Here is a 25,385-nt window from a genome sequence, read left to right as displayed (position 1 = left end):
GCCCCGCAGCTCTGCCAGCGCCGTGCCGGGGGAGGCGGAGCGGAGCGGAGCGGAGAGGCGGGGCCGGGGCGTAGCGGTTGGGCCGGGCCGGGCTCGGCGCTGCCCCCGGCGGCCCCTCCCGGTAGCGCAGCCGCCGCCCCGCCCGGCCCGCGCAGGCCGCAGCCGCCATGGCCGCGCTGCACGCCAAGGCCGGCGGCCCCCCGCAGATCCCCGACACCCGCCGGGAGCTGGCGGAGCTCGTGAAGCGCAAGCAGGAGCTGGCGGTGAGCGGCGGCGGCGGCGGGGTCCGGGCCGCGGGTGGCGGCGGCGGCGGCGGGGCCGGGAGGCGGCGGGGCCTGGGCCGCGGGGCGGGCGCGGGGCCGGGCCTGCTCCATGCGCTGCGCTGTGCCCGGCAGGAGACGCTGGCCAACCTGGAGCGGCAGATCTACGCCTTCGAGGGCAGCTACCTGGAGGACACGCAGATGTACGGGAACATCATCCGCGGCTGGGACCGCTACCTCACCAACCAGAAGTGAGTGAGGGACGGGCGGAGGGAGGAGGCAGCGCCCGGCCCCCTCCGTGCCCCCTCCGTGCCCCCTCCGTGTCCCCTCCGTGTCCCCTCCGTGCCCCCTCCCTGCCCCATCCATGTCCCCTCCGGGCCCCCTCCATGTCCCCTCCATGCCCCCTCCGGGCCCCCTCCGTGCCCTCTCCATGCCCCCTCCATGCCCCCTCCGTGCCCCCTCCATGCCCGTTCTCTCCCGTGCCAGGAACTCCAACAGCAAGAACGACCGGAGGAACCGCAAGTTCAAGGAGGCGGAGCGGCTCTTCAGCAAGTCCTCGGTCACCTCGGCAGCGGTGAGAGCCGGGCCGGACCCTAGCGGGCTGAGCAGACACCCCCGTCCCCATCCCCGTCTTCATCCCTTGGTGCTCCTCTGTGCGGCCGGGCCCGCGGTGCTCTGGTCGCCCAGGCTGCTGCTGGACCATTTAAGCTCCTCTTCCCCAACCCGAGCATCTTCATCCCATGTAGCAGCCTCTTTCAGAGCCCTCTTCCCATTTAGTGCCCAGAGAGGTGGAAGGGAATGCAGGCAGGAGCCACCCGTGCAGCACGCTTGTCACTGCCATCATATCCTTATCATTTTGCTCCTATCCCCCATCTCCTGTGCTGGTGCCAGGTTGTGAGCTCTCAGGCGAAAGCCTGATGTGTCTTTGTGAGGTGATCGCTGTGCTTTTGAACATTTGAGAAGTGGCGAGTTACTGCTCCCATTAACACCCCTTCTGCTTTCCTAGGCGGTCAGTGCGTTAGCTGGAGTTCAGGACCAGCTCATTGAGAAGCGTAAGTGGCTTTTTCCTTTCTCTCAGGATTTGGAAGGAATGATGCTTCTCCCCAGCTCTGTCTCCAGCTGCCTGGACCGGGGCTGTACTCACTGCTCCCTGTGTGAGTACAGCCTCCATCCCGAGTGCTCCCGCACAGCTGCTGCCTGCACAAGGCAGCAAAGGTGCCCTGTGAGACGCAAGTTGTTTCCTTTCTCGAGTAAACTTCTTTTACGCTTAACAAAAGCTTATTGTGCATTAAACTCATTTCAATGGGTTTGGTGCTCTTTGGAGAAAGAGGCTGAAAGAGCTGAAGCAACACATTGGTGTGTGTTGTCGGTCAGAGGGACATGTGGAGAGCCACGTACCTTCAGGACGTTTAAAAATGGGTTTGTAATTGAGACCAAACCGGGTACATTTCTGGCGTGCTCCACTTGCTGCGGAGCTAGCTGCTGGCCTTAGGGAATGTTTCAGGTTCTCTTATTTACCTCTTGATGCCGTAAGGCTCAGGCTGGCTCTGCTGCCCGTGCACTGTGCTCTGTAGGGAGGTAACTTGTGCTCAGCTGTGTTTGTCCTGCTCTAGGGGAGCCGGGCAGCGGCACGGAAAGCGACACTTCTCCAGACTTCCACAATCAGGAGAATGAACCCAACCAGGAGGATGCTGAGGAGCTGGATGGGTCTGTGCAGGGGGTGAAACCCCAGAAAGCTGCTTCTTCCACTTCTTCTGGGAGCCACCACAGCAGCCACAAAAAGCGGAAGAACAAAAATCGACACAGGTTAGTGGTACCAGCAGCCTTCTCGCCATACCTTCTGCGCGGTTAGCTGCTCTTGGGTTTGTGTGATGTGGAAAGAACGAGTAACTCGTTAGAATAACAAGCAGCTGGGGTTATTTGTGTCAGTAACCTTTCTGGTTTTGAGTTGTACCCATCCCATAGCGTTTATCAGCCCCTCGTTGTATCAAGGAGGGGAAATCATGAAGAAGTTAAACAAGCAGCACAGGGCGCTGACTCCAGCTCTGGTCCAGCCGTACTTTTGAGCAGGCTTTCTTAAGTCTCCTGCCTGTCCAGGAGAGTAAAGCTGTCTGCCTTCCAGCAGGGGAAGATGGCAGTCCTGGCCTCCTGTGCTTGCTTACTGGTTTCTGCAGGACCAAGTGAGATGGGAATGTCAGGGCTTTCTTTGGAGAAAGGGGGTGAAATGGAAAAGCAAATCTAAATGTTCTGGGGGTTGTGGGCACTTCCAGTATCTTCACTAAGATTCCTATTCCAAGCCCTTTTAGCTGTCATATACCAAACTGAGTCTCTTGATCATGGCGTAGAAGAGTTGCTTTGCTACGTTAACCTCAAAGTGTTTATTGTTAAACTGACCTGAAATTCATGTGAAACAAAGATTTCCTGAACTCCTTATGGCTGGATTTAGGTGAATGGTTCTGACCTGTGAAACCCTTAAAGCATGATGCAGTGTGGCAGGCTGATGGCTCACACTCCGTGTCTTACAGCACTGCTCTCCATGGGCCAACATAAGCTGCTGCTGGACCATAGAATCACAGAGTGGTTTGGGTTGAAGGGACCTGAAAGCTTACCCAGCTCCAACCCCTGCCAGGGGCAGGACCCCTTCCACTGGAGCAGCTTGCTCCAAGCCCCTGTGTCCAACCTGGCCTTGAGCACTGCCAGGGATGGGGCAGCCACAGCTTCTCTGGGCACCCTGTGCCAGCGCCTCAGCACCCTCACAGGGAAGAGCTTCTGCCTAAGAGCTCAGCTCAGTCTCCCCTCTGGCAGGTTAAAGCCATTCCTCTGTCATGTAAAGCCATTAAAGCCAGGAGTTAGGTCCTAAGGGAGGAAACATGGAGATCCATGCTCTTGGAAAGAGGAGGCATTTGCTGCAGAAATGCATTAAGTGCAGAGCTTGGCTTTGGATGGGCTTTTCTCTTTAAGGGAACTTCTCAGGAGTTACAAGAGAGAGATGTTTTAAAGAGAAGCGGTTAAAATGTCCAGAGTTGCTGGGGGAAGGTTGGAGTGGGAGATGCAGAGGTAGGTATAGTGCTTGAGAAACGTTTGACTGTTTTTTCTCCTTCATTAGGTTTTGGGCATTAGTGTGTCTTTAATTCTTAGATCAGAATTTGCTACCTACAGCAGTCTTAATTGGGCAAACCTCCTAAAGTACTGGATGTCCCTTGGGTTCCTCACGAGTCCAAAGCAGCTCAAAACTCTTTCACTGCCTCTAGACAATTGGAAAGAAGTGAATAACACAGGAAACTCCCATCTGTGAATAAGTTCAGAGAAACAGCCTGTAATCCTGAAGTACGGCTTAGGAAAACTGCTGTTTCACATGAGTTACAAAATACTCTTCTAAGCACTCCCCTGGCCAGCAAACCCATCCTCTGCACACACAGTGGGGTGCAGTCCAGATGCTGTAAATAAGTCTTCTGCTCCATTGCATAACCTGAACTTTAGGGACAGGAGTTAGGAAGAACCTGTCCTACTGACAGGTTGTGTTGCTTTGGGGTTTCTTCTCCATTCCTTCCACTGAAGCAGCTGATGCTGGGTACTGGCGGGGACAGTGTTGGACGTGAAGAGCCCTGGTCTGATCTGGTATGGCAGTTCTTATCATCCTAAGAGATACATCAGACACATCCACGTTACAGAAAGGCTTAGTTAGTGATTGACTATTTTGTAATGCTTAGCATGAACAGATAAGTGAATGAAAAGAAGATAATTTAAGTTTGTAACAAAAGCTCTTGTTAAAATTGTGATGACTGTTACTATCCCCTAAATTTAGTCAGAAAAGACCAATTTATATCTGGCTTAAAAAAACCCAATGACAACGCAATCCCAGTCTACTAATAATAGAGCTATGTGCTTTAAAATGCATTGCAGCCCTGAGTGCTGTTGCAAGAGACCCTTGGGTCTGTTTCTTGAGTGCCATAGAATGAAAAAAGATTAGAATCCAAAGAAATAGTGGCTTTTCTTTTTGATCAGAAGCTCTTGTGTTTGCCAGCACCCTGCCAGCGTTCTGCTCTCCTGGTCCTGGAGCACGGGGAAGAGTTGGGAACTGAAGGTGCATTGAGTCCACTGGGTGTTCTGCTTTGTACGCCTCTTGGAGGGGTGTTGGGAATGGGATTCAGACTGGACAGAGCTGGTGTGAATAGGCAGGTCAGCTCCCAGCAGTGAAAACCAGGGAATCAGATGGAAGTTGCAGTGTCTTTACTGAAGTCCTCTGTTCCTGTGAAGCCACAAGAAAGCCAGGATGGTTATTTTCTGTGGGCTCAGCAATTCTCATGCCTAAAAAGTGTTTCAGGAGGAAACAATACTGCTCTTAGAAAGTCCGTGCTGAAAAGCTCCTGAGTTAGAGCTGATTTGTGGAGCAGCCCTTTCCAACACACACAGTTGTTGGCTCTGGGGCAGGACTGTTCCTAGAGACCGTGCTGTGGTATGGTGTGAACGCTGAGGCGAGGGGTGGGGATGTCACCAGCCTGTCGCTAGCTTTGGCCAAATGACCGTGTTCTCTTTTTAGCTCTGCAAGAGGATGTGTGTGTGCGAGTGCATGGTGCGACTCTTCAAATGCCAAGTCAGCCACTTAGTTCCGTGTCTCCAGCTCTGCCTGAACCAGCTTTGCTTTGCTGTAATAATCTAGACAAAGCCTCTGCTCTCTGACCACCCCTCGTTCGGTTTTGCAAGCGAATCAGTTTTCCTCTCTCTGAGCTAGTGGGCACTCCCCAGGGTCTGATGATAGCTCTGTTTTCAGCACCTAAAATCCCCTCCCTAAACCCACTCTGCCTCTGTTCTAACACTTCTGTTACCCAGAAATCCAATTGGGGAGGGGGACTCTGGACTGCCACATCTGGAGTGCTTTTTGTGCCCCTGTTGGGTTAAGATATCTCAAGAAAGAACTTGATGGCATTTGAACACTGGCTTTATTATTTCTTTTATTTCCTTTGATTTTTTTAGTAATCTCGCTAGGGTGGCTAATCAACTAATTTATTTAATTCATTAGTATATTAATTTCTATTGCTTTCTTCCTTTCAAATGCTGCCCCTCAGCCCGTCTGGCATGTTTGATTATGACTTTGAGTAAGTTTGACTTGAATTAGTACTTGTGCTGTGTTGTTAGTGTGTAGACACCAATGTGCCTTTTGAGACCTTTCTAACCCATAGTTTATCTGTTTAATTGTAGGTATGTATATTAGGTTAGGCTGGGAAGTTTTTTTTAAAAACAGAAAAACGTGATGGAGGTAACATTTTATTTAATAACTTCAGCAAAATTCGATTAACTTCACTCTCCTTTACTTTTCTGTTTCATTTTTTTACTTAAAATAGAGCAAACTTTTTAACTTAAACCCGTAGTTTAAAACCTGATTCTTCCGGCTTTGCTTCTGAAGGAGATGAGTGTAGATTGGATATTTCCTTCTGGAAAAATGTAATAAAACTCCATACCTTTGACTCATGTAATCCCTGCTCATCTGAAACTCCTATCTCTATCCCAAGTAAATAACCATTACCACTATGTCTGAATAATTACCTGTGGCATAGTTACACATCTAACAAATTAACATAGAGCATGCGTGTTTAACCTCATTTCTTTATGCTGCATAACTTCCCTGTGATTTTGGTTATGAACCTTTTATTAACTACTGTTTTGAGTGGACACAATATGCATTTTGGCAAATAAGAAAAGAATCCACTCTCTTGTCTCTTTGCTGTTGTCTTGTCCAGTAATACTGGGACAGTGATTTGGCTCAGCCCAATTGAGAATGTGGGTTGAATTAACCAAATAGTCTTTGTTGTAGCCTGTGCCATATGCAGTAGCTGGTTCTTTGAACGCTAGTGTTGGTTTAATGTATTGAAATGGACATTTCTCTTATCTTTCCAACCACAGGATTGATCTCAAGTTAAACAAAAAGCCAAGAGCCGTAAGTATCAGTGCTCTGTCATTGTTTTCATTGCTCATCTGTAGACTTGAGTGGCTGACTGACTCCTAATCTTAAAAAGCCTCCCTCTGCTGTAATTTAAGACCTTATTTTCATGGTTGAGGAGAATCACGGTATGAGCTAAGCATTGTCTTGTGGATGTAACAGTAAATAAGCCCAGGTAGGCTTGTTATGAAGCCAGGTCACAGTTAATCCTATGCACTTCTCATGCAGAAAGCTGTTTTGCGTCCTGTTGCCTTGTCATGATCTGGAACATTAGAAGCATCTGGTTTGAGTTGATGTGTTCTTGACCTGAGGTTTTCAAGAGTCCTTTCTTTTGAATGTTTAGCTACATGTTTTGCCTGCAACTAATGGTGTGTAGAAATGAGAGAAGACTGAGAATCCCAGCTCTGCAAGCAGAACTGACAGGAGAAAGGTGTTAATGTGCCCATCCTTTCCTTTCTCTGCAGGACTACTAGACTCATCAGTGCTGATGCTTCTGGGATTTAGGTCTGCGTGAATCCCCACTGAGAAAATGCCAGTCGACTGAATGAGCATGATGGCAGCTCTCTGGCCAAGTGTCTGCAGATGGGAGCGATTCACTCTAACGAACTTAGATGGGGGGGAGAAAATCTTGGACCATGTACTTTGCATCATTTTTACATCACCTGAGTTGCAGGAAGACTTAAGGTGTAGTAGCAGTGGTAGTCCTGAATTCCTGACTATTCTGTGCTTCCACCTCAGTTGGGAACTTCCTAGAATTGGCTGATGTTGCTGCTGCCACCCCTGTCATCTGCAAACCCATGGAGAGGTATTTCTTTTTCCACTGGAACTGGGCTATGATTTGGTGTGGCCCATCCGTGTTGTAAGACTTAGATTACTTTTGTTGCTGATACTTAGCCTTGTAGTTTTGGTTTTGTTGGTACTGTTGTGTGGGTGTTTTTTTTACAGCCAAGTGTATAGTTATCAAATGGACTTTTGGTTACTTTGGTTTAATCCATGTAGAGTGGCAGGAGCAGCTCCTTTTGGTTCTTTGTCAGGCGGAGAAGAAGGTGGTTAACCCTTTTCTCTGCAGTTTCATTTTAAACACCATCTCCTAAAATCTACACAGTGCTTTTAGATGCAGGGAAGGCTGGAGCTTGAAGCTGTCTTGCTCTTTGCTGTCTTTGAGATCGGGTGGATTCTCTTTTTAATACAAACTGATGTCATTTGTACATAAACAATAAAGGGTACATGTTTGTCTCTCTTCTCATGGTTTGTTCAGTCCAAAATCTGACTCCTGGTGCTTTTTGTTCTCCATCTGCTCTGTGAAGACGTTGCTGAATTCTTCCACTTGCACATAGTGGCTGCTCCTTGTGTCGTGACCATGAGGAGGTTTCCTTTGTGCTTTCTTTCCTCTGGCAGACATAACAGGGAGTACTTGCAAGGATTGGCAGGCACTAATCTCCGGCTGTGTTCAACTAAGCCTGCTGCAAGGTAGGACTGGCTTCTAAGTCAGTTCTTGCTGATACTGGCAGAATGCCTGCAGATAAGGGCCGAGCAGCCTGGATTGCCACTGGAAGAGCACACAGAGGGATGAGTGTTGGGTGCTTTTCAGAGTAGCCAGGTCAAGATACCAGTGCTGATGCTGAAATGGGCTTTGCTTTCCTCAAGGGGGTAAGGTGCTGTAATGCAGCTGCGTCTACTTACACTGCTGATGGAGGGGGTGCCATGGGAGCAGTTACCACTTTCCTGGTGTCTTGGGTCTTTTTGGGGTCCCTCTGGGCATCCCAGTCAATCAGAGCAGTACCTAAGAGGGAAGGCAAATGGATAGGAGCAAAGCTCTCCCGCTGTCTGGCGCCGGGATCAAGGCAGCTCTGTGTTTGTTCGCGGTGGGAGCTGGTTTATCCTGGGGCTGGTGCTCTGCTGGCAGGGGCTGGCAGCTGCTTATCTGTGGGGATGTAACAGCTTAACAGGCAAGCTGCAAAGCTGGCCTACTTTCTTGTGTTTGAAGCAACAGAGGTTAAATACAGGGGGGTGGAAGATCCAAGAAACAGCACAAACCCCTGCAAGGCCTCGTTTTTCCATAGTTCTGGAAAGAAGGCGTCGCAGGTGATGGGTTTGGATTACTTGGCCTTGGTACAGAAGCAGTTTTAATCCTCCTCCTGCTGCTGCTCCAAAGCAAGGATCACAAGAACGCCTCAACTTCAGAGCGGCCAAAGCACCTCTGAGCCCGCGGACAGCTGCTCTGCCTTTCAGGCCAGCACATTGACCTGCAGGGGAACAGCAAAGAGCTCGCACAGCTTGGAGCAAGTGAGGCCTGCGCGTGCAGGTGTGGCTGTGCTGGTGCCCATCAGCTCCGCGTTCCCTGTGACACACACCGCGGCTGCTGGGGGACCAGGGGATGAAGCAGTGTTTGTCACTGAAGGACCGGGGCAGCCTGTTCCGAGGAGGGCTGTGTCTGGTGGCAGCGGCGTGGGGAGCCAGCGCATTGATGGCAATGGCAAACGCGTGCTTCACCGCAGCTCTTCCCACCCGGGCCCTTTGGCTGCTACGAGATGGGTGAGATTAAGAGGCCACAGGGCCCGTGAGGTCTGTCCCAGCGCAGCCCCACTCTGCAGCACTGGTAGCATGGTAAGGCAGGGAGAGGTGCTCTGATCACCTTGGGAGCCAAGCACCATCACCTACACAGGTGCTGGAGCCTGACTCTGGCAGTTTTGCCTAAAACTTCTATTTTATGTCTCAAGATCTCAGTTTTTCCTCCTAGACAACAAAACTAAGGCTCTCCAGCATAGGCAGTGCCTGGCTTCGGACACAGCCGTGAGGGTGAGCTCTCAATGAAAGCTAAAAGCAGTTTAAATCACAAGTCCTTTGCTTGCAGAGCAAATGAAGAGCGGCCGAGCAGCGCCTGTCCTTACGGCCACCAAAGGCAGAGCAGGAGCAGCGCTAATCCCCTGCCCAGTCTCATCACCAAGAGGATTACGCAGTTTACGGAGCCCAGGCAAGCGGCAGAGAGCAGCCACGAGGCAGCAGGAGCCGTGTCCAGGACGGGTCCACGCGTGGTGCAGCGCAGGTAAGGGGGCAGAGCTGGGCAGGGAGTGCAGGTTTTCCTGCTGAGCACAGGTCCCACATCCCAAGTGCTGGAATCTGGTCCTGGAAACTCTTGCCCTCCCTTTCACAAGCCTTGCTGGACACCAGCGCATGGTGCTGCGCCCTAGAGCTCTCCATTCATCCCTGCACGGTGGGTGAGCACCCTGGGGCATTGGCCCATCCCCTCTCCATCTCCTGCTCTGCAGGGCCCCCATGGGCAGGCAGCGCGGTGCAGCAGCGCCAAGGTGGAGGCAGCTCCTTCGTGCCGGGTGCTGGTGGCTCCTGTTGCTGTCCGGGACAGCGCTCCAGGGGCTGCAGTGGCTCTGGAGGCTGGCGTGGGTCAGTACCATGGGGCCCCTTCCCCAAGGGCTGGTACACAGTTGTGTTGGCTCCAGGCACGGTGTGGGCATGGGCGCATCGCATGGGGTGCTGGGGGTTGTGGCCAGTTGGGGGATTGGGACCCTCAGCACTGGGGCTTGGCTCTTGGCACTGCACGGCTCTGCCCACCAAGAGCCCTGGGCACGCTGCCTGAGGCAGGTTTGCTCACCATGGACCCGCTCCCCCAGTACCTGCTGATCTTCTACAAGAGCTGCTGGGACATCGCCTTCCAGGTCACCGAGGAGGTAACTCCATGGGGGATGCAGAGATCTCTGCTCCCTGGAACACATCCGAGCCCGGTGCCGTGGTGTTGGGCGGCACCGGCAGGGCTGCAGGTCCCCAAGGCACGGCACAGCCACGTTCCCGGTCATGGTCAGTGCCAGGGCCATGGGTTCAGCTGCCCATGGACATCAGTCCCTGCTGTCCATGGTGGCTTCCAGCTCGGTGCAGCGCTGAGGCTGAGGCTGGAAAGCGGCAGCGAGGAGAGTGAGGACGAGGACGACGGGGACCCCACTGCAGCGCTGGAGCCGGGGCAGGCAGGTGGGTCCCTGGGGCAGGGGGGTGCCACTGGGGTGCTGGCTGGTGCTGAGCTGTGGTCCCAGGGCGCGGTGATGCCGGCGAGGCCGTGCTGGAGAGGCTGGAGGCGCTGGAGGCCGACGTCCGCTTCCTCTGCACCGAGCTGGGCGCTGAGAAGCTGCTGTGGAGCAGCCGGTTCCTGGAGCTGCTGCGGGAGCAGCAGGGGCTGCACCAGCGGGTGAGTGCCTGCGGGACCCCCGGAGCCCCCCCCGGCCCCTCCAGCACCCGGACCCTCACTCCCTGTTGCAGCTGCAGGAGCGGGCGCTGCGGTGGGGCAGCGGTGACGGCCCCGAGCTGCTGGGGGACACAGAGGAGCCCAACGCCAGTGGGAGCGAGGGAGAGAGCCCCCAGGTAGAGCAGGGGAAAGGGGAGCCCTGCACCAGAGCTGGGAATGGGGCTCTCAGCTCTGCCATGGGCAGCACAGGGAACCCTCCAGCGCCGTGCGGGCACTGGGAGGCGCTGGGAGGAGATGGGGCCGTGCTCCTGCACTCGCACAGCTCCGCTCGGCGCTTCCCTTCTCACCCTTCTGCTCTGTTAAAGGAGGCCGATGGCTGGAGCCGCCCCGGCAGCCGGCACCAGCCCCAGCCCCAGCCCCAGCCCCAGCCCCAGCCAGGCTCCTGGGGCCAGCGGCTCCGTGATGGGCCGTGAAGGTGCGAGCAGAGGGGCAGGAGCCGCGCATCCCTCCCTGCCCGGGCAGGACGGCGCGGTCCAGCCTCTGCTCCCGTACGTGTCCCCGTCCGTGCCTCCATCCCTCAGCGCCAGCCAGGCCCTGCCTGGTCCTGCCCCTTCAGAACTGCAGCAGGAACCAGCCTGGAGGCCGGGGAGGGTGAGCTGCTCCCCTGGGGCTACCCCGGGGCTGGCTGCGGCGGAACCCAACAGCATCACCCTGATGCGCTGCAGCTTGTCGGGAGGCTCCACACGCAAGGAGTGAGGGCACAGCCAGCTCCCCGTCACCGTGCACGACCTGGCGGTGGTGGGGCCACACAAGGATTGCAAAACACAGGCACTGCCCCGGTTACTTCCTCGTTGGCCGGATCAGGCCCCTCTGTCAGCGGCTCCATGCGCATGGTGTAACTCAGCTGGCTCCTTGCAACAGCCCCTGGTGGGGACCGGCTCTGCTGGAACAGCCGAGGGACCCTCATCCCTGGAGAGGGGCTCAGCCAGGGATGCTGCACCATGGGAGCGCCAGGATGGAGAGGGGTTGGAGAAGGGTGCTGAGCCCTCCGTATGTGCCAGGACAGGCCTTGGGCTCCATGCAAGGTGCAGGAGCGATGGGGCCGCCCTGTGCCCAAACCCTGGCCCCCCTCTGCTCCATCCTCCCAAGTGCTGTGAAATAGAGGCGCCCGCTTCCTGCTGGGTTGTGTTTGGTGCTCCTGGCCTGGCTGGGATGGGCACAGAGCCCCGATGAGCTCTGGGTGATGCGGGAGGGGATGCGGCCCCAGCACTGGTTCACTCGGGGAAGTGCTCCCTGCACCTGGAGCTGATCCGGCCCTGCCAGGCCCTGCGAGCCCCCCGTCCTTGCTCCGAGGTGGGCGAGCGCTTCTCATCGCTGACGGGCCTCACCAGCCCCGCGTGGCCCTGAGCTGCCCGCAGCCACCTCCACCGTCAGCAGCAGTGACCCCACAAGTGCCTGGCCCTGAGGGACCCCCCAACAGCGGCAGGTAAAGGGGGAACAAAGCCCGCTGCAGAGGCTGCCCTAAGAGACAGCAGCCACTTCGGTTTCATTGCCTGCATCAGGCAGACTGATGCTGGGGAGCCGCTGCCCTGCGGAGCACATGGAGACCATCCCCACAGCCCCGAGTGCAGCCTCTGTGCCCACCCCTGCGTGCAGGGACCAGGGACAGGCCCCTCAGCAAGCAGGGATGGTTCCTCCCAACGTGCCCATGCAGCACCCAGCACCATCGGGGAACTGATGCAATGCAAATAGCAGTGGCCTGACTCATCCTGCACCGACCTGGCTCCTGCCCAGTGCTGGAGCTGGGACAGCCCTGTGCTGTGAAACACCAAAACAAACCAGGCCCCACAACCGAGACTCTGGTGGGGCCCTGCAGCACCAAAACCCCAGCCCCACATGGGCCATCCCCTGTCCTGCAGGGATCAGGGCATCCAGAAGAGCTGCAGCAGTGGTACCCGCATTGACGCCTTCCTCCCCAGCGAGCAGCCCCATCGCAGGCCGCCCCTGCTGCAGCATCCTCACCGCATCACCCAGGGAGGCAGTCGCTGCTCCCCACCCGCAGAAACCTTTCCTCCAGGCCAGCGCCATGCAGATGCTCCTGACCTATTGCTCAAGCTGGTCCTGCTCCTACCCCAGCCCCTCCGTGCGATGCGGGGCCACGGGGAAGCTGCTTCTCAGGGCTGGCTTTGCCAGGAGGGCTGAGCCGGCTGCTGCTCCCCACGCCAATGCACTGAGGGGTCTATCCTGCTCCAGAAGCAGAGACAGAGGAAGCTGCCCTGGAGCAGCTCCTTCAGGGGAAGCTTTCCACAGGCAAACCCTGAAGGAGCACAGGGGTGTTCAGGGTTAAACCCCCAGCACTGAGGAAGCTGGCGAGAGGTGAACTGAAAAACACATGGCTGGAGGGCGAGCACTGCTGCACCCTGCATCCCAGGCTCCTGCCCCGCCTGCTTTCAGAGCATCCCAGCCTGGTTGGTGTTGGAAGGGACCTTAAAGTCCATCCAGCTCCAACCCCTGCCACGGGCAGGGACCCCTTCCACTGGAGCAGCTTGCTCCAAGCCCCTGTGTCCAACCTGGCCTTGAGCACTGCCAGGGATGGGGCAGCCACAGCTTCTCTGGGCACCCTGTGCCAGCGCCTCAGCACCCTCACAGGGAAGAGCTTCTGCCTAAGAGCTCAGCTCAGTCTCCCCTCGGGCAGGTTCAAGCCATTCCCCTGGGCCTGTCCCTACAGGCCCTTTCCTTCCCTCCAGGTCCCTCTCCAGCCGTTACCGTTCTGCTCCCTTTGGTGCGGCGTTTCCTCCGTGCATTGCTCACTTCCTCCATTTGTCTCCCAGCAATGGCTGTGCCTCCCAGACACCCAGAGCCGAGCTGCTGCTGGGCTCGGGACACCCCTTCCCCTCTGCAGGGAGAGAACCAGCCCTGCAGCCTGAGCCGGGTTTGGTGCTGAACCTGCTGCCCTGTAAAGCAGCATCACCACACACACGTGTGAGCCTCCATCACACAGCATCCCCTTTCCCATAGCCTCAGATCAGATCCCTGCCTCTGGAAAGGCTTTGAAACCTTGGAGTCAAGCTGCCACATCCTCCAAATCCCCCATGGGGGGAACCAGATGGGTTCAAACTGGAGTTTAAGGAGCAAGAAGCACACAAACAGAGCCTGGGAGCCGGATGGGGCCCCATGGACACCGGGTACCCGATTCCCCCTCGGCTGGAGGCTGCATCCGCTGCCCACGGCCCTTCCTGGGTCACTGCCTGACCCAGGGCAAGGAACAAGGGGAACCCGGCAGGCTCTGACCTCTGCCACAGCACAGCTTCCCATTTCTTCCTTCCTTCCTTTATAGGATTGCTTTACAGAACATTCCAGCTGCCCTGCAGCGGGGCTCTTCCCCTGCCTCTTTGTCTCTTCTTTGTGCAGTGGGAGCAAAGCCTGTCCTTGGATGGAATCCAACCGCCTTTTCCATCTCTTTCTGGCACAACTGGGAAGGTAAAGAGGAGATTGCTCTTCTCGAGCCCCAAAACACACGGGTGGACCCCTCAATTCCTCTTTGCAAACACCCGCACTCAGCCTCCTCTTTCACACCCAAGTTTTCCCTACTCAAACCCTCCCTCCTTGGTTCCCTTTACACCATCTCATGCTTTTGGGGGGGATGCAGCCACAGTGATTTGACCGCTCCAACAACTTGGCTTGGAAGGGATGGGTTCACCAGGCTCGGAGAGCTCACGGCCATCCCTGCAGTTCCCCGTTAGCCCCGCTAGTTCCCCAAGAGGAACAGCCTTGGATCACCTGCTCTTTCCCAGGAGCCTTCTGCCCCCCAGCTCCTCCCTTCCAAGAGAGCAGCAGCAATTCCTCACCCTGCTGGGGTGCTCAGAGGAGGCAGCCCAAGGCTGCCAGGATGGAGACAGGGCAAGCCTCAAGTACAGGAAGCTTTCAGCAGGGTGCCTGTGTGTGACCTCCTTAACTCGAAGAGATCAGCGAAGCGAGAGGCAGATCTAACCTGTTGTAGATGGATAAGAAACACAATGCAAGTGCACAGCAGTTCTGATGGGTCCTCCCCGCCGATGCGCCCCGAGGAAGCGGTAAGCCACAGGCTGCGTCGTGACAGCTCCGCAGTAACAGTGGGCATGGTGGCAGCTCCTCTGACTCAGTGCAGGGGGGAAAAACACCCATCAGTGACGGTTCTGAGCAGCTTTCCCCTGGGCACCGCAGCCCAGGTCCACCAGGATGCCTGGCACACAGGGAAGTGGTACTTACACTCAGAGAGGATGCTCCAGTTCGCTCACACAGAAGCCTTGGATGGGAGAATGAGAGCTCGGAACTGGATCTCTGTTGGGGTTTCTGGGTGTGCAGCAGCACAACCAGCAGCAGTTTGTGGGGATGGTTTTGGTTTGTGTTAGGGACCAACCCTCCCAAACGGCTCCATGTGCCAACAAGACTGTCACTGCAATAGAAAAGGACTAACATCACAACCAGATGAATCACCACCACCTCTTCCTCTCCTGGTTACAGTCACAAACCTCTGTCCTGCCCAGATTCCCTTAGTTGTGTCGGTCCAGTTTCGATGGAAGCAAAGATTGCCCCCACAGCCAGTAAATGACCTTTCAAGACTGCGAGGTTCCAGGTTTGGGTTTTGAAGCAAAGCTCTGTCTCCAGGAGCCTTCCTTGCTTGTGTTCAGCTAGAAAAGGTCATTGCCCCGGCTTAAATTAAGAGCACACATTTCAACAAAGACCACATTTAGCAGCTCAGGGAAGAACACACTGTGCTGAGAGATAGCAGGTGGGAGGGGAAGATTCTTATACAGGAATGTGAGCATTGATACTCCTATTGCATTTCCTCCCCAGGTCATAACAGAGCTTTAGAGCAAAGTCTGGACATGTTAATGTGTTATCATGCTCAACATCTGACACAGATGTGCTATAACTGGATGAAATATGTCTTCTTTCCAGACTCCACTGCAGAACTGCCCGTTGGAACTCAAGCACAGCCCATACCATTTATTGCAGAGTAATGAGGAACGTGTTATTCCTGAGACATCCAGCACCGCTGTGGTTCTCATCGTGGAACACGCCAGCACACTGCTGCCTCCCTCCACCTCCCCTGTGCAGGGAGCCAACCTCAGCAATGCCCCGTGAGCAGCGAACGCTGGACGTGCCGCGATTTGCTACAGCAGTTTGGAGCTTTGATTTTTGGCCCTGTGACACTGCATCAGTTACCAAGCCCATCAGCGCATCCAGCCATCAGCCTGCTGCTGCCATCAGCCTGCGTATGCAGATCCGAGACTGCCAGAGGAAGCCCAGGGAGGGAGATGATTCCTGACTTCCCTGGAAAGCCAGCCAAAACGTTGACTGGGCCTTCAAAAAGCCACCGGAGTCCAAATAATTCAACTCAGCAGTTTTTATTTATATACCACACGTTCTTGCTTTGCCACGGCTTTCACCCGGCTGCCTCCATTCAGTACATGAGCTATACACTGCGTAATGCTAGAGAGGTCAGTAAAACGTCAGCTTGTGAGCATAAAATGTTAATCTTCTGATTGCAAGAGAAGCAGCATGTATCAGCATTCCATCAGAACACCAAACCCCACCACGCCAAGTAACACAACGGCCGAGTCGAGACGCTCCTACTTAAAACCAGCCTCAAGCAGCAGAGTTGCTGGGCAATAACATTAAAAACCATTTTTCCTGTAATTTACAAATATGCAAAGTCTCAGGTTACTTAAAATTAAGAAGCATTTTGCTTACTAACATGAAACATTACCTGTCAGTAATGTATCATAATTCACCAGGTATACAGGTTTCTGTGTCCCTGTGGTTTCTATGGCACATGGTGCCAGTCTGGGTAGGTCACTCCTTGGACAGTCAGAGGGAAGAAGAGCGTTCTCCAACTGCTGTATCCTGCTCTCCCCATCATGACTTGCCACTCAACGACCTGGGTTTAACCACGAGCTGGACGTATTTAAAAACACATAACAAAACCACACAGATACAATGTGTATCAACAAATCAACTGCTTCTGGCCTGCAAGTGCAAGAAACACCTTTGCATTCTAAGCACAGTGAAATGCCAGGACCAGAACCAATTACTACAGCAATTGGCTTTGCATCTTTAAAATCTGTTACAGTATCTACAGTAAAAAAAACATCTTTCAGAGTAAAAGGGAAGGAGAGGGGAACAGTCTTACCAAGTAAGCCTCATTCTACATTTCTGGATGCTGCTATAGTCTGACAAAGCTGAAGGGGACAGGAGAACATCGGTAGGAAGAAGAAGCAACAGCTTTACAGAGGAAAAACTATTAAGGAATCCTCCAGAATAGGACTGGCAGCAGCCCAGACATGACTACAGCTGGTTTAGTGGGTGCTCAAAGCTATTGCTGTCTGAAGACACAAGGCACAACATCATAAATCCTCCCTGTCAGTGGTGTACAGAGATAGCCTAAGAGAGCTACCAGGCAAAGTCAATGTTTCAGCATCAACACCGCGGTCACGCTCATGTTCTGACAACTCCATGTCCCAGCTCTGGAGCAGTGTCAGGCCTCTCATCCTGAGGAAGGGCTGCACTCCCAGCTTCTGGGAGCCGAGCAGCTTGCTAAGCACTTGTGGTACACATTGGAGAGCTGCCTCATCTCAGGAAGGTCAGCTTCAGTGGGAGAGGTATGGAAAGCATCCTCAGAGAAATGCACCAGTAAAACCAAATCAGAGCCAGCTAAACCTAGCTTCATACTACATAGAATCCACCATTTCCCACAGATCTGCATGGCAGGATACAGTGAAGAGGCATAGTTAAGAGCTAAGAACAGCCTTGACAATGCATTTCAATCGTCACAAATAAGCCTCATGCCACTGCAAAGGTGCTAGCCCAGATCTTTCATAAGCCCCCCCAAGTCCTCCCTCTGCATGCCTGACATACACTAAACCATCTCAAAACTGAAGCTAATGGGAGCAGCAAGGTCACACTCAGTTCCTGAACAAGTGCAGGAATTTAGGGTGGCCCTAACTCACCATGCAACCCCCTGAGGGAAAATCCTGCTCTGAAGCTGCAACCTCTTCTGTTCGGTACCCAGAGCCTCTTCAACAGCCCCCGGGGAAGACGGGACCCTAAGGTGCTCTCACCTAAGAGGGGCACGCTGTGATACCTAGACCAGAATTTGCTGTGAGCATACCACATCTGGTATCCAGCCTCCAGCTAGAGCCTGATGCTTCCAAGGAGTAAGAAGGAGCCCTCAGAAGGCAGCTACGGCAGCTACAGAGTGCAAACACCATCCTTTAAGCTTTTCCCATGCCTGGCTGCCCCCAGCATCACCTCATATACCTGGATTCTGAGACTTGTACGTGAGAATCTCTGCAGCGAGCCTTTGGGGATCCAGAAGCCGAGGGAAACGGCTCATCACAGCATCAACTAAATGGGGATGGAATATGCCACACAGCTTGACATGCACATTGGCCCGTTCCTCTGCAAACTGGTCAGACACAGCCCACTGGCACGAGTCCCCATACGCTGGCCCTGGGGCCCTCTGCACTGAGCGAGGATCTCGCACACTGGAAGATCTCACTTGAGGAGGTGGCATCTGGTATGGTTCAGACCAGTACTCACGAGAATGGGGTGGAGGGGTATTATACTCACTGGGCAGACTGTATTGCCCAGCATTAGCTGGGTGTACGGGTACTCCATAGCCTGAGAAAGAGTGAGGTGGTCCTGAGTGAGACATCTCAGGGCTATACTGCAAGAAGCTAGCACCAGAGGAAGAAGATTTGTGGGAACCATGCTTGTAAGAGACCAGACCATTCTGCTCTAAGCTGGGAGAATGTGGGTACATGGGTCTCTGCCTACCGCAGGTGCAGACTGCCACCTGGTCAGCATGCGAATGGTCACAGTGACTGGTAGATCTGTAAGGCCACATATCAGACAGTTGGTTCTCCAGAGACCCAATGCCCGAGTCAAGATGTTCCTGAGAGATGCAAGACAGAGAGTCCATATGAGGCTGCTGGTACCTGTCAGAGGACCTGTGGCTCCCACTGGTAGGGGGGACACTGCCTGACACACAGCCTTTGACCTGAAGCGCAGCATCACTGGCCTTTGCCTTGTGGGTCAAGGTTTTCCTCTCTGCAGAGACCTTCTGCAAGGAGCTTTTATCACTCTCTGAGGGCGTAGAGCACAAGAGCTCTGCCTGGGAACCTCTTTTGCCCTTTTTCTCCTCCTTGGCACTGGTACTTCTGGTAGGAGACAACCTTGCATTGGCTCGGAGTTCATCAGCTAATGAGCGCTGGGGCTGATTGATCCTTTCGGGGTGGTAGAATTTACACTTAATTCCATAAGTGCATTTCTTCCCTGCAAGGAAAGGCAGAGCATGGAATGAGTATGACATGACCAGCTGAACTTCACTTTGCTAGTAGATGTATGGATTACACTTGCACAGACACCTCAGTCTTCACATTTAGAAGGCAGCTCTTACCATAAGGGCACTGCTGTTTCTTGTTTTCTGGCACCACAGGTTTCTTTCTGAGAAAGTTATCCAGGCTGGGGCCATGGCGCCCTAAGGGATCATCTGGAGGCATAAACCTAAAGGAAAATAAATCTCAGTCAGGAGCGGCTCACTTTCTTGGGTCAGGGTGTGATTTCTTCTTCAAGTCTCCCATTTCATTAAAGATTAAGAATAAAAACTCCCATCTGAGCCCCAAGAAGCTTTCCCAATTCACTGCAGACAGAACCTTCCTGTCACCAGGTACAGGCCAACATGAAATGCTTCACTGCAGGCACAGGAAAGGTTCTGTGCTCTGCTGCTGATCAGAATTAGTACTTGCTGCAGGGCCTGCTAATGATTGTCCTGTGAGGAAACTGAGCCTCAAAGCTCTCCTAGGAGCTCCAGTACAGCAGAGCTCCTACCTCTAAGCTATGAGTAGCTATTGAGATGACTCCAATTTCTTACGCCTTTGTACCTCGTCACAGTTGGGCAACTCTTCCCACCACACTTCCTTCTACAATTCTGTACCAGCGTTTTGTTCTTTTCATACATCACTTGCTATTGCTTCATTAAAACACGACAGCTCACCCAGATCTGATTCAAAAGCACAGGAAGAATGGGAAACGTACTTGTCATTAACAAAGGAATACATCAGCAGGCGCTCCTCAATGAATTTCTTCCACTCAGGACGCTCGTTCTGCAGGTCCCGATAAGTATCATTAGAAACCACAATGCCATCAGACTCATGTGCCAGTTTCACAATGAATCGATCGTCATAACAGACAACACGTTTGCCTCCAACCCTCCTGGAAGGAGTGAAGACCAGAATTTTCTTCTTTTCAAGGTCACGGAGAATGTACTGGTCTAGAACAAACACAACTGTGAACACACGGACACAGCCCAAAGGCCTCTGCACACATAAAGTAACATCATCAATAAATGACAATTCATGTAAAGCCACTCCACCTCTCCGCAAGCCAGCCTGTATGCTCATCTCTTCGCTTACACCATCCATCAGGCTGTCAGAGGGGGACTCCCACACCCAGTGCCTGCATGGCACCCACAAACACTCAGAGCACACAGAGGCTGCTGTAATACAGTCAGTCCCAGCCACATAATCCTTGGCATGCAAAGTGCAATATGGATTTAAGACTGGCAGGCTCCTATCTTTTGTCATGCCATATTACAGGCACAGGTTTCTGGGTAAAGTTACTTGGAAATCTCAGCTCTTTGCAAGTGCAGAGCAAACTCCTCTCAATGTGAGTAATTCCCATCAAGCTTCAACTTTTAGCATGAAGAAATTCTGTCCAGGCTACTGTGTCAAGTACGTTACAGTCAAACACGCTGGGGAGAAGTTAATGACTAATTCTCACTGGTCAGCAGCTTACTGGATCTCTTACTACTCAGATCTTCCATTCATAAGTTAATTACTAACTACAGCTCATTAAGTGACACAGCAGTAAGCCTGAAAAGCCACTTTTGGTTTTCATATTTCCACACCTGTTATAAGCACATCTGGTCGTGGCTGCTCCTTCCTCCAAGATGGCACAAAGACTGTAATATCCTTGTGTCCCCTGTCCCAAAACCACTGGACAGCCAGAAGGATACCTCGGCAGGAGAACACCTCTTTATTTCCATGGCTGCAAAGAAGAAAAGGAAGACTCTCAGTATTCAGGATATGGACAGACCAATCAGGCAATACAGTAAGCAAACAGATCCAGCAACTTGGAAAACCTCTAGTGAAGAAGCATTAAGAGCAGCACAGTCAGTATTTGTTACTCATCTTGTGTAAACAGCATCAGCAACTCACAATTACTGTTCCTTTTAGCACCTGAGGACCAAGAAACACCCAAATCCTCACTGGGAGGGAAAGAGCAGCTGTAGTTGTTGCAGCTGCTGAAACAGAACCTTTGCTTTAACTCTGGACTCTAGGTCTGTATCTTTAGCCCCGAGTACAATGTGATCTTCAACACCCTTTGTCCCAGTCTGCCAGCAGCCAATTCCTGCCAGGGTAAACTGTACCCTCACCAGGGCTTTGCTTGTAAAGTTACTCTGACAACTTCAGGAAAAAAAGACATCTTATACACTTACATCAAGACAACCAGCACTTAAAGATCTTTATTATATTATGGCCCCAAATCAGCTACAAAGCCAGCATTTACACAAACCAACCACCTCCTGTGAACAGGATCAGCACTGAATGCCCTAACAGCACTTGTCAGTTTGAGAACAAAGTTTGACAACAGCATCAGAAACCACGTACCAAAGCAGAAAGCTGCTGCTGCTTAATTATTTATTAGGTCCTATCAATAGTTTCCAGAACTTCTAAGAGGAAACTACAGCTTCTGTTTTACAAGTGCCAGTAGTTACAGCATAATCAGCTCTTTTGCTGATAATGGTTCTGGCAAACATTCAACATTTCTGTATTACAGCCCTATATTGCATTCTGGGGATCTAACAGCCTGTGTTTCATGATAACACCCTGGTAAGATGTACTATACTGAAGATAACTGGTCTCATAATTCAGTCAGATTTCCTCACCTGGGCACTGCTCCTGCCCTGAGGTTTACCCTTCCCATCTACACTCCAATAACATTTCAATTCCACGTAGCACACCAGTGAACTCCTCCATTAAGTGATTACCAAAGAACCTACATCCCAGCAGAGGCATTGCTAAGATCTATTCCATAGTAGCACCAGAAAGAAACTTGACTTCTCCTGCCCTCAACCCATCTCTGAAGCTATTAGGAAAATCAGAGCTCTAGAGCTTTTAGAGTAAGTATTTTGGTACTTTCAGCATAAAAGCTAACACCTACAGAGACACTCGATGGCCATTCAGAATCCCAAGTTACAGAAAGGCTGACGTTAACAGTGGGAACAAAGATGCTCTAAAAGGTTTCTCCAGTGTCAGACTGGTTTTGCGTGCACACAGGTCACTGTGATCTTTTAGAGATACATACAAAAAGCAGATGTTTTTCTTTCTGAGTCCCTGCTACCAATCTCACATCTCCAGAAGGCACCTAATTGGGCTGATCTGATTTGGCAGCAGCCAAGAAAAAATTCCCTTAGAAGGAAGTAAAAGCTAATTTCCACTCTGATTTGCATATGTTTGTCAAGAGCTGTTCAGCGAGGCCGCTGTACACACGGCAAATGAATCAGCAGGGAACATCACACCATCAATACAGGAAGTTTCAGAATGGAATTCCCCTCCTAGCAAATTGCTTAAAAAAGCCAGAGTGCTTCTCTCCTGTGGGGCTCGGTCCCATCAGCAGCATTACTGCCGCCTGGCCTGCCCTCAGTCACATCTGCTGGGCTCTTTGGGATAACTTCCATGGGGAAGGGGCTCCGCATTCAAGCCCCACAACCAGTTCTGTTGTTTAAGCACTTCTCCAAGGTAAACTTCCCTGCAGGAGTCACTCTATTGGCCCAAGTCTCACAATGGGCCCCTTTCCTCAAGTGACTGCAGAGCTGCTGGCGAGCCACAGGGAAAGGGCTGAGCTCTCCCGTATGCACCCAGGTCCCACACCTTCTCTTCTCCAACCTCACTCCATCGCCAGCAGAATTCCTTATTTCCCCTGGGAGTCGCAGGCTGTTTGCTGCTTGCACAGGAGACTGAACCCATCTTTGCTCAGTCCCATTCTCAGAACTGCCAGCCACAGCCTAGAGAAAACCACACCTGCAAGCAAAGCTCCACTCAGCACTTTCACCTTAGACAAAAGCTACAGGAATCCAGAGCAGCTGTGTGCAGACTTCTGCTTTAATTAAGAAGTCTTAGTACACAAACAGACACTACAAGGCCTATTAAGCTAAAACGCAGTGAAGGAGGCTTGCTTTTGAACTGCAACAGCAGAGCCCAGTTCAGAAACTTAGCGTATTAAATTAACCCAGCCCAGACTCCTTGTGTAGAGATGCGGAGCACAGCATCAAGGGTTGGGGTGAGGGCAGGCAATGCTCAGCACCATAGCCAAGGTGACAGCAGGGACATCAAGCCAATAAGGATTCAGCTCATGGGTGGTCCATGGATATTAAGGCTCCTGCACCCCCACCAAAGCAGCTCCGCAGGCTGCCTCTGGTCACAGTGCCCCAACTGAGCCATCAGCACCTATGATGCTGAGGATGACTTGCAGCCCTGGACAGGCTGGAGAGCCCCTTTAACATCTTATCTGTTCTCTGTACCATACACACAGTCAGCTCAAATACAAGAGCCACAGTTCAGAGACTGGTCTCCAGTGCAGGAGACAGCTCTGTATTACAGAGCCTCCTCTAATTAACCCTGTAATTATTTATTGAGCAACTTCCTGCTACTGAAACTTACATAAAGCCATTAGGTAAGAGGACAATGTATCTTCAGTTATCCTCCTCCTAAGCTGGGACACACAAGGAAATGTCTTTATGCCCCAGAAAGCATGCCCGCCTCTGTCAGAACCCTGTCAGCACTGCTCAGGGGCTGGCAGAGACCATGGGCAGGACAGGCACCGAGGCAGACGTGATGCTCATGTGCGCATCAGCGGGATGCCTTAGGAAACATTACCCGAGCACCCAGCCGCGGCTGTTTGCAGGCTCCAAGCTCTCGGCACGCCTCAGAACGCGTAAAACCAGCACCCCTTCGAGCACCAACAGCCCCAGCGGGCCCACCACGGCCACCCAAACCCACCTCATGGCCACGTTGCTGCCATCAATAACGATGGGCTTCAGGTTGTCGCTCTCCATCTCCTCCGGGCCCGGCGCCGGGCTCTTGTTCCCGGCTCCCCCCCGCGGCACCAGCGGGGCCTCCTTGGCGTCCGCCGGGGTCTCGGTGCTGTCCCGCTCGGCCGGGCCGTGCTTCACCAGCTCCCCCAGCACCGTGTTGGTGTCCGCGTTCAGCCCCAGCTTCTGCAGCACGACGTGGATCTCCTCCGAGGAGTAGCCCAGCTTGCGGAAGAAATCCACCTTCAGCTGCATCTCGGCGCTGTCGCAGGGCTCCCGCCCGGGGCTCCCCATCTCCTCCGGCGGCGCCGCGCCGGGCAGGCCGCCCGGGCCGAGGCGGCGGCCCTCGCTCGGCTCTCTGCCGCTCATGCTCTCCCCAAGCCGGGACGCCGGCGGCCTGGCTGCCGGGAGCGCCTCAGGCCAGCCCGGGACGGAGGAGACGCTGCCCGCGCTCATGGCTCCCCGCGGGGTACTCCCGGGCTCGGCTCACGCTCAGGACCTGCGGGCCAAGGCGGCGTCAGCAGCGGGGCCCGGCCTCCGCACCGACCCCGGGCCGGGCCGCGCAAGGCCTGCCCGGGCCCACCCCCCCCCCGCCCCGGAGCCGCCCTCCCTCCCGGCCCCGTCCCTTACCGGCCCCGTCCCTTACCGGCCTGCCCCCGCCGGGCCGCCGCCGCGTCTCCATGGGGCCAGGGCGCAGCGGGCGGCGGCCGCCGCTTTATACCGGGGCCCGGGCCGCGCCGCGCCAACGCGGAAGGGCAGAGCGGGCGGGGGCGGAGCAGCGGCCGCTTCCCGGTCCGCCCCGAGCCCCGCCCGGCCGCGGCCCTGCCGGCGGGGCCGCTGCTGCGGGCCGGGCCTCTCCGCCGGGCGAGCGGGGCAGGGCAGGGGCTCGGCCACCCCCACACCCCCCCCCCCCCCAGCCCCGTTCGGCGTCCCCGGTTCCTCCACCGGGTGCCGGTGCAGGTCCCGCTGCGAGCGCCTGGCTCCTATGCAAACGGTGCTGCAACGCGGGCAGGTCTGCCCCGACGAGCGCGCTCGTTGGGTGAATGCGCCCTCCTGCTTCCCGGGGTCCTCCCGGCACCTCCTCCTCCTTGCCGGGAGCCGTGGGGGGCCCCTCAGCCCCGCTCCGAGCAGCACAAGCGCTGGTGGGCATCTTCATCGTGGGTCGGGGTGGTGAATGCGGTGGAGAAGCTGGTTCCTCACAGGGTTTGCTTGTCCTCGGCTGCTGTTACTCCGAGCTTACACACTTTAAAACTCCAGTCCTGCTCTCTTTTACTCTCCCCTTCCCCATCGGAGGTGGATGTCCAATGGCAATAGGGTCCCTGAGCTCCAAAACGCCTGCTCAGTGCATCCCAAGAGAGATAGCGCATCCCCTGACCCACATGGAGTGTAAGGTGGTACCGACCCGTTGCCTCTCACCATGTTAAGGAGCAGGCCCTGGCCTTAGAGCTGTCGGGAAAGCATCACTCAATGCCCATGGAAAGCAGAGGACACCCAGGAGCTGAGGCTGGAAAGGAAGGGAAATGGGACGGAGCGCAGAGGACGGTGGGTTCAGTCAGACCCTGCAGTCACCAAGGGGGTGCTGAGGATGCTGTGGTTCAAGCTGAGTTAAGCCGTAAGCAGCTTTAGGCAGGAGGAACGTGTGAATGCACCGACACGAGCTTTGGGCCCATCGGCAATGGTGCTCGCCGTGTTTGCGTTCTGTATGCGCTGCTCTCGGACGCAGCACACGGTGACACCGGGGTCACCCCATGGATGCACGCGGCAGAGCACGGCCGGGTGATAACAGCATCTCCCTCCGCGGTCCCCTGCCCGGGGGGTGCCCATGCAGGCTGCGTGCCCCGTGCCCAACAGGCAGGA

General features: G+C 54.1%; 3 protein-coding genes and 1 long non-coding RNA gene across 9 annotated transcripts; 2 read left to right on the top strand and 2 right to left on the bottom strand.

Moving 5' to 3' along the window:
• Positions 1-110: 110 nt before the first annotated feature.
• MEAF6 (MYST/Esa1 associated factor 6) lies at positions 111-7,434 on the top strand. 5 transcript variants are annotated; one of them, XR_010616526.1, is made up of 8 exons: positions 112-263; positions 396-511; positions 747-834; positions 1,267-1,312; positions 1,874-2,066; positions 5,460-5,517; positions 6,162-6,195; positions 6,663-6,718. XR_010616526.1 is itself a non-coding variant. In XM_065697447.1 (7 exons), exons 1-7 carry the CDS (start codon positions 168-170, stop codon positions 6,669-6,671), a joined length of 582 nt encoding a protein of 193 aa, XP_065553519.1. In that variant the 5' UTR covers positions 112-167; the 3' UTR covers positions 6,672-7,434. The 5 variants fall into 5 exon arrangements, 4 of the variants coding, with proteins under 4 accessions (XP_065553522.1, XP_065553519.1, XP_065553521.1 ...); XM_065697447.1 differs by lacking the exon at positions 5,460-5,517 and having other exon boundaries at positions 6,663-7,434; XM_065697450.1 differs by lacking the exons at positions 5,460-5,517; positions 6,162-6,195; positions 6,663-6,718 and adding an exon at positions 2,209-5,453 and having other exon boundaries at positions 111-263.
• LOC136023212 (uncharacterized) lies at positions 7,036-14,919 on the bottom strand. Its single transcript, XR_010616527.1, has 2 exons — positions 14,382-14,919; positions 7,036-7,981 (listed from the first exon to the last, which is right to left on the bottom strand). It is a non-coding gene; the product is annotated as an uncharacterized LOC136023212 (long non-coding RNA).
• Positions 8,607-12,592, top strand: LOC136023411 (uncharacterized). The gene is made up of 9 exons (XM_065697829.1): positions 8,607-9,244; positions 9,468-9,600; positions 9,828-9,884; positions 10,080-10,179; positions 10,242-10,393; positions 10,465-10,566; positions 10,756-10,849; positions 11,714-11,876; positions 12,310-12,592. The coding sequence occupies exons 1-9, from the start codon at positions 9,009-9,011 to the stop codon at positions 12,590-12,592; spliced, it is 1,320 nt and encodes a 439-aa protein (XP_065553901.1). The 5' UTR covers positions 8,607-9,008.
• An 845-nt stretch (positions 14,920-15,764) lies between the features above and the next one.
• On the bottom strand, positions 15,765-24,282 carry ZC3H12A (zinc finger CCCH-type containing 12A). 2 transcript variants are annotated; one of them, XM_065697607.1, is made up of 6 exons: positions 24,175-24,282; positions 23,497-24,027; positions 20,343-20,482; positions 19,472-19,706; positions 18,834-18,940; positions 15,765-18,709 (listed from the first exon to the last, which is right to left on the bottom strand). In XM_065697607.1, the coding sequence occupies exons 2-6, from the start codon at positions 23,982-23,984 to the stop codon at positions 17,685-17,687; spliced, it is 1,995 nt and encodes a 664-aa protein (XP_065553679.1). In that variant the 5' UTR covers positions 23,985-24,027; positions 24,175-24,282; the 3' UTR covers positions 15,765-17,684. The 2 variants fall into 2 exon arrangements, with proteins under 2 accessions (XP_065553679.1, XP_065553680.1); XM_065697608.1 differs by having other exon boundaries at positions 24,159-24,279.
• Between the last annotated feature and the right edge of the window lie 1,103 nt (positions 24,283-25,385).

The sequence above is a fragment of the Lathamus discolor genome, chromosome 18 (assembly GCF_037157495.1).
Source record: "Lathamus discolor isolate bLatDis1 chromosome 18, bLatDis1.hap1, whole genome shotgun sequence".
Classification (NCBI taxonomy): Eukaryota; Metazoa; Chordata; class Aves; order Psittaciformes; family Psittacidae; genus Lathamus; species Lathamus discolor.
Note: the sequence above shows the minus strand (reverse complement) of the source record. Positions and strands in the feature narration are given on the sequence as shown.

Excerpts from the sequence above, each read along its gene's own strand:
- MEAF6 (XM_065697450.1), top strand. The coding sequence starts at position 168 with ATGGCCGCGCTGCACGCCAAGGCCGGCGGCCCCCCGCAGATCCCCGAC. Across the intron at positions 264-395 it reads AGCGCAAGCAGGAGCTGGCG|GAGACGCTGGCCAACCTGGA; the intron begins GTGAGCGGCGGC and ends TGTGCCCGGCAG. Across the intron at positions 512-746 it reads CGCTACCTCACCAACCAGAA|GAACTCCAACAGCAAGAACG; the intron begins GTGAGTGAGGGA and ends CTCCCGTGCCAG.
- LOC136023411 (XM_065697829.1), top strand. The coding sequence starts at position 9,009 with ATGAAAGCTAAAAGCAGTTTAAATCACAAGTCCTTTGCTTGCAGAGCA. Across the intron at positions 9,601-9,827 it reads GGCTCTGGAGGCTGGCGTGG|TACCTGCTGATCTTCTACAA; the intron begins GTCAGTACCATG and ends CCGCTCCCCCAG. Across the intron at positions 10,567-10,755 it reads GCGAGGGAGAGAGCCCCCAG|GAGGCCGATGGCTGGAGCCG; the intron begins GTAGAGCAGGGG and ends GCTCTGTTAAAG.
- ZC3H12A (XM_065697607.1), bottom strand. The coding sequence starts at position 23,984 with ATGAGCGCGGGCAGCGTCTCCTCCGTCCCGGGCTGGCCTGAGGCGCTC. Across the intron at positions 19,707-20,342 it reads ACCAGATGTGCTTATAACAG|ACCAGTACATTCTCCGTGAC; the intron begins GTGTGGAAATAT and ends TGTTTGTTCTAG. Across the intron at positions 18,941-19,471 it reads TATTCCTTTGTTAATGACAA|GTTTATGCCTCCAGATGATC; the intron begins GTACGTTTCCCA and ends ATTTTCCTTTAG.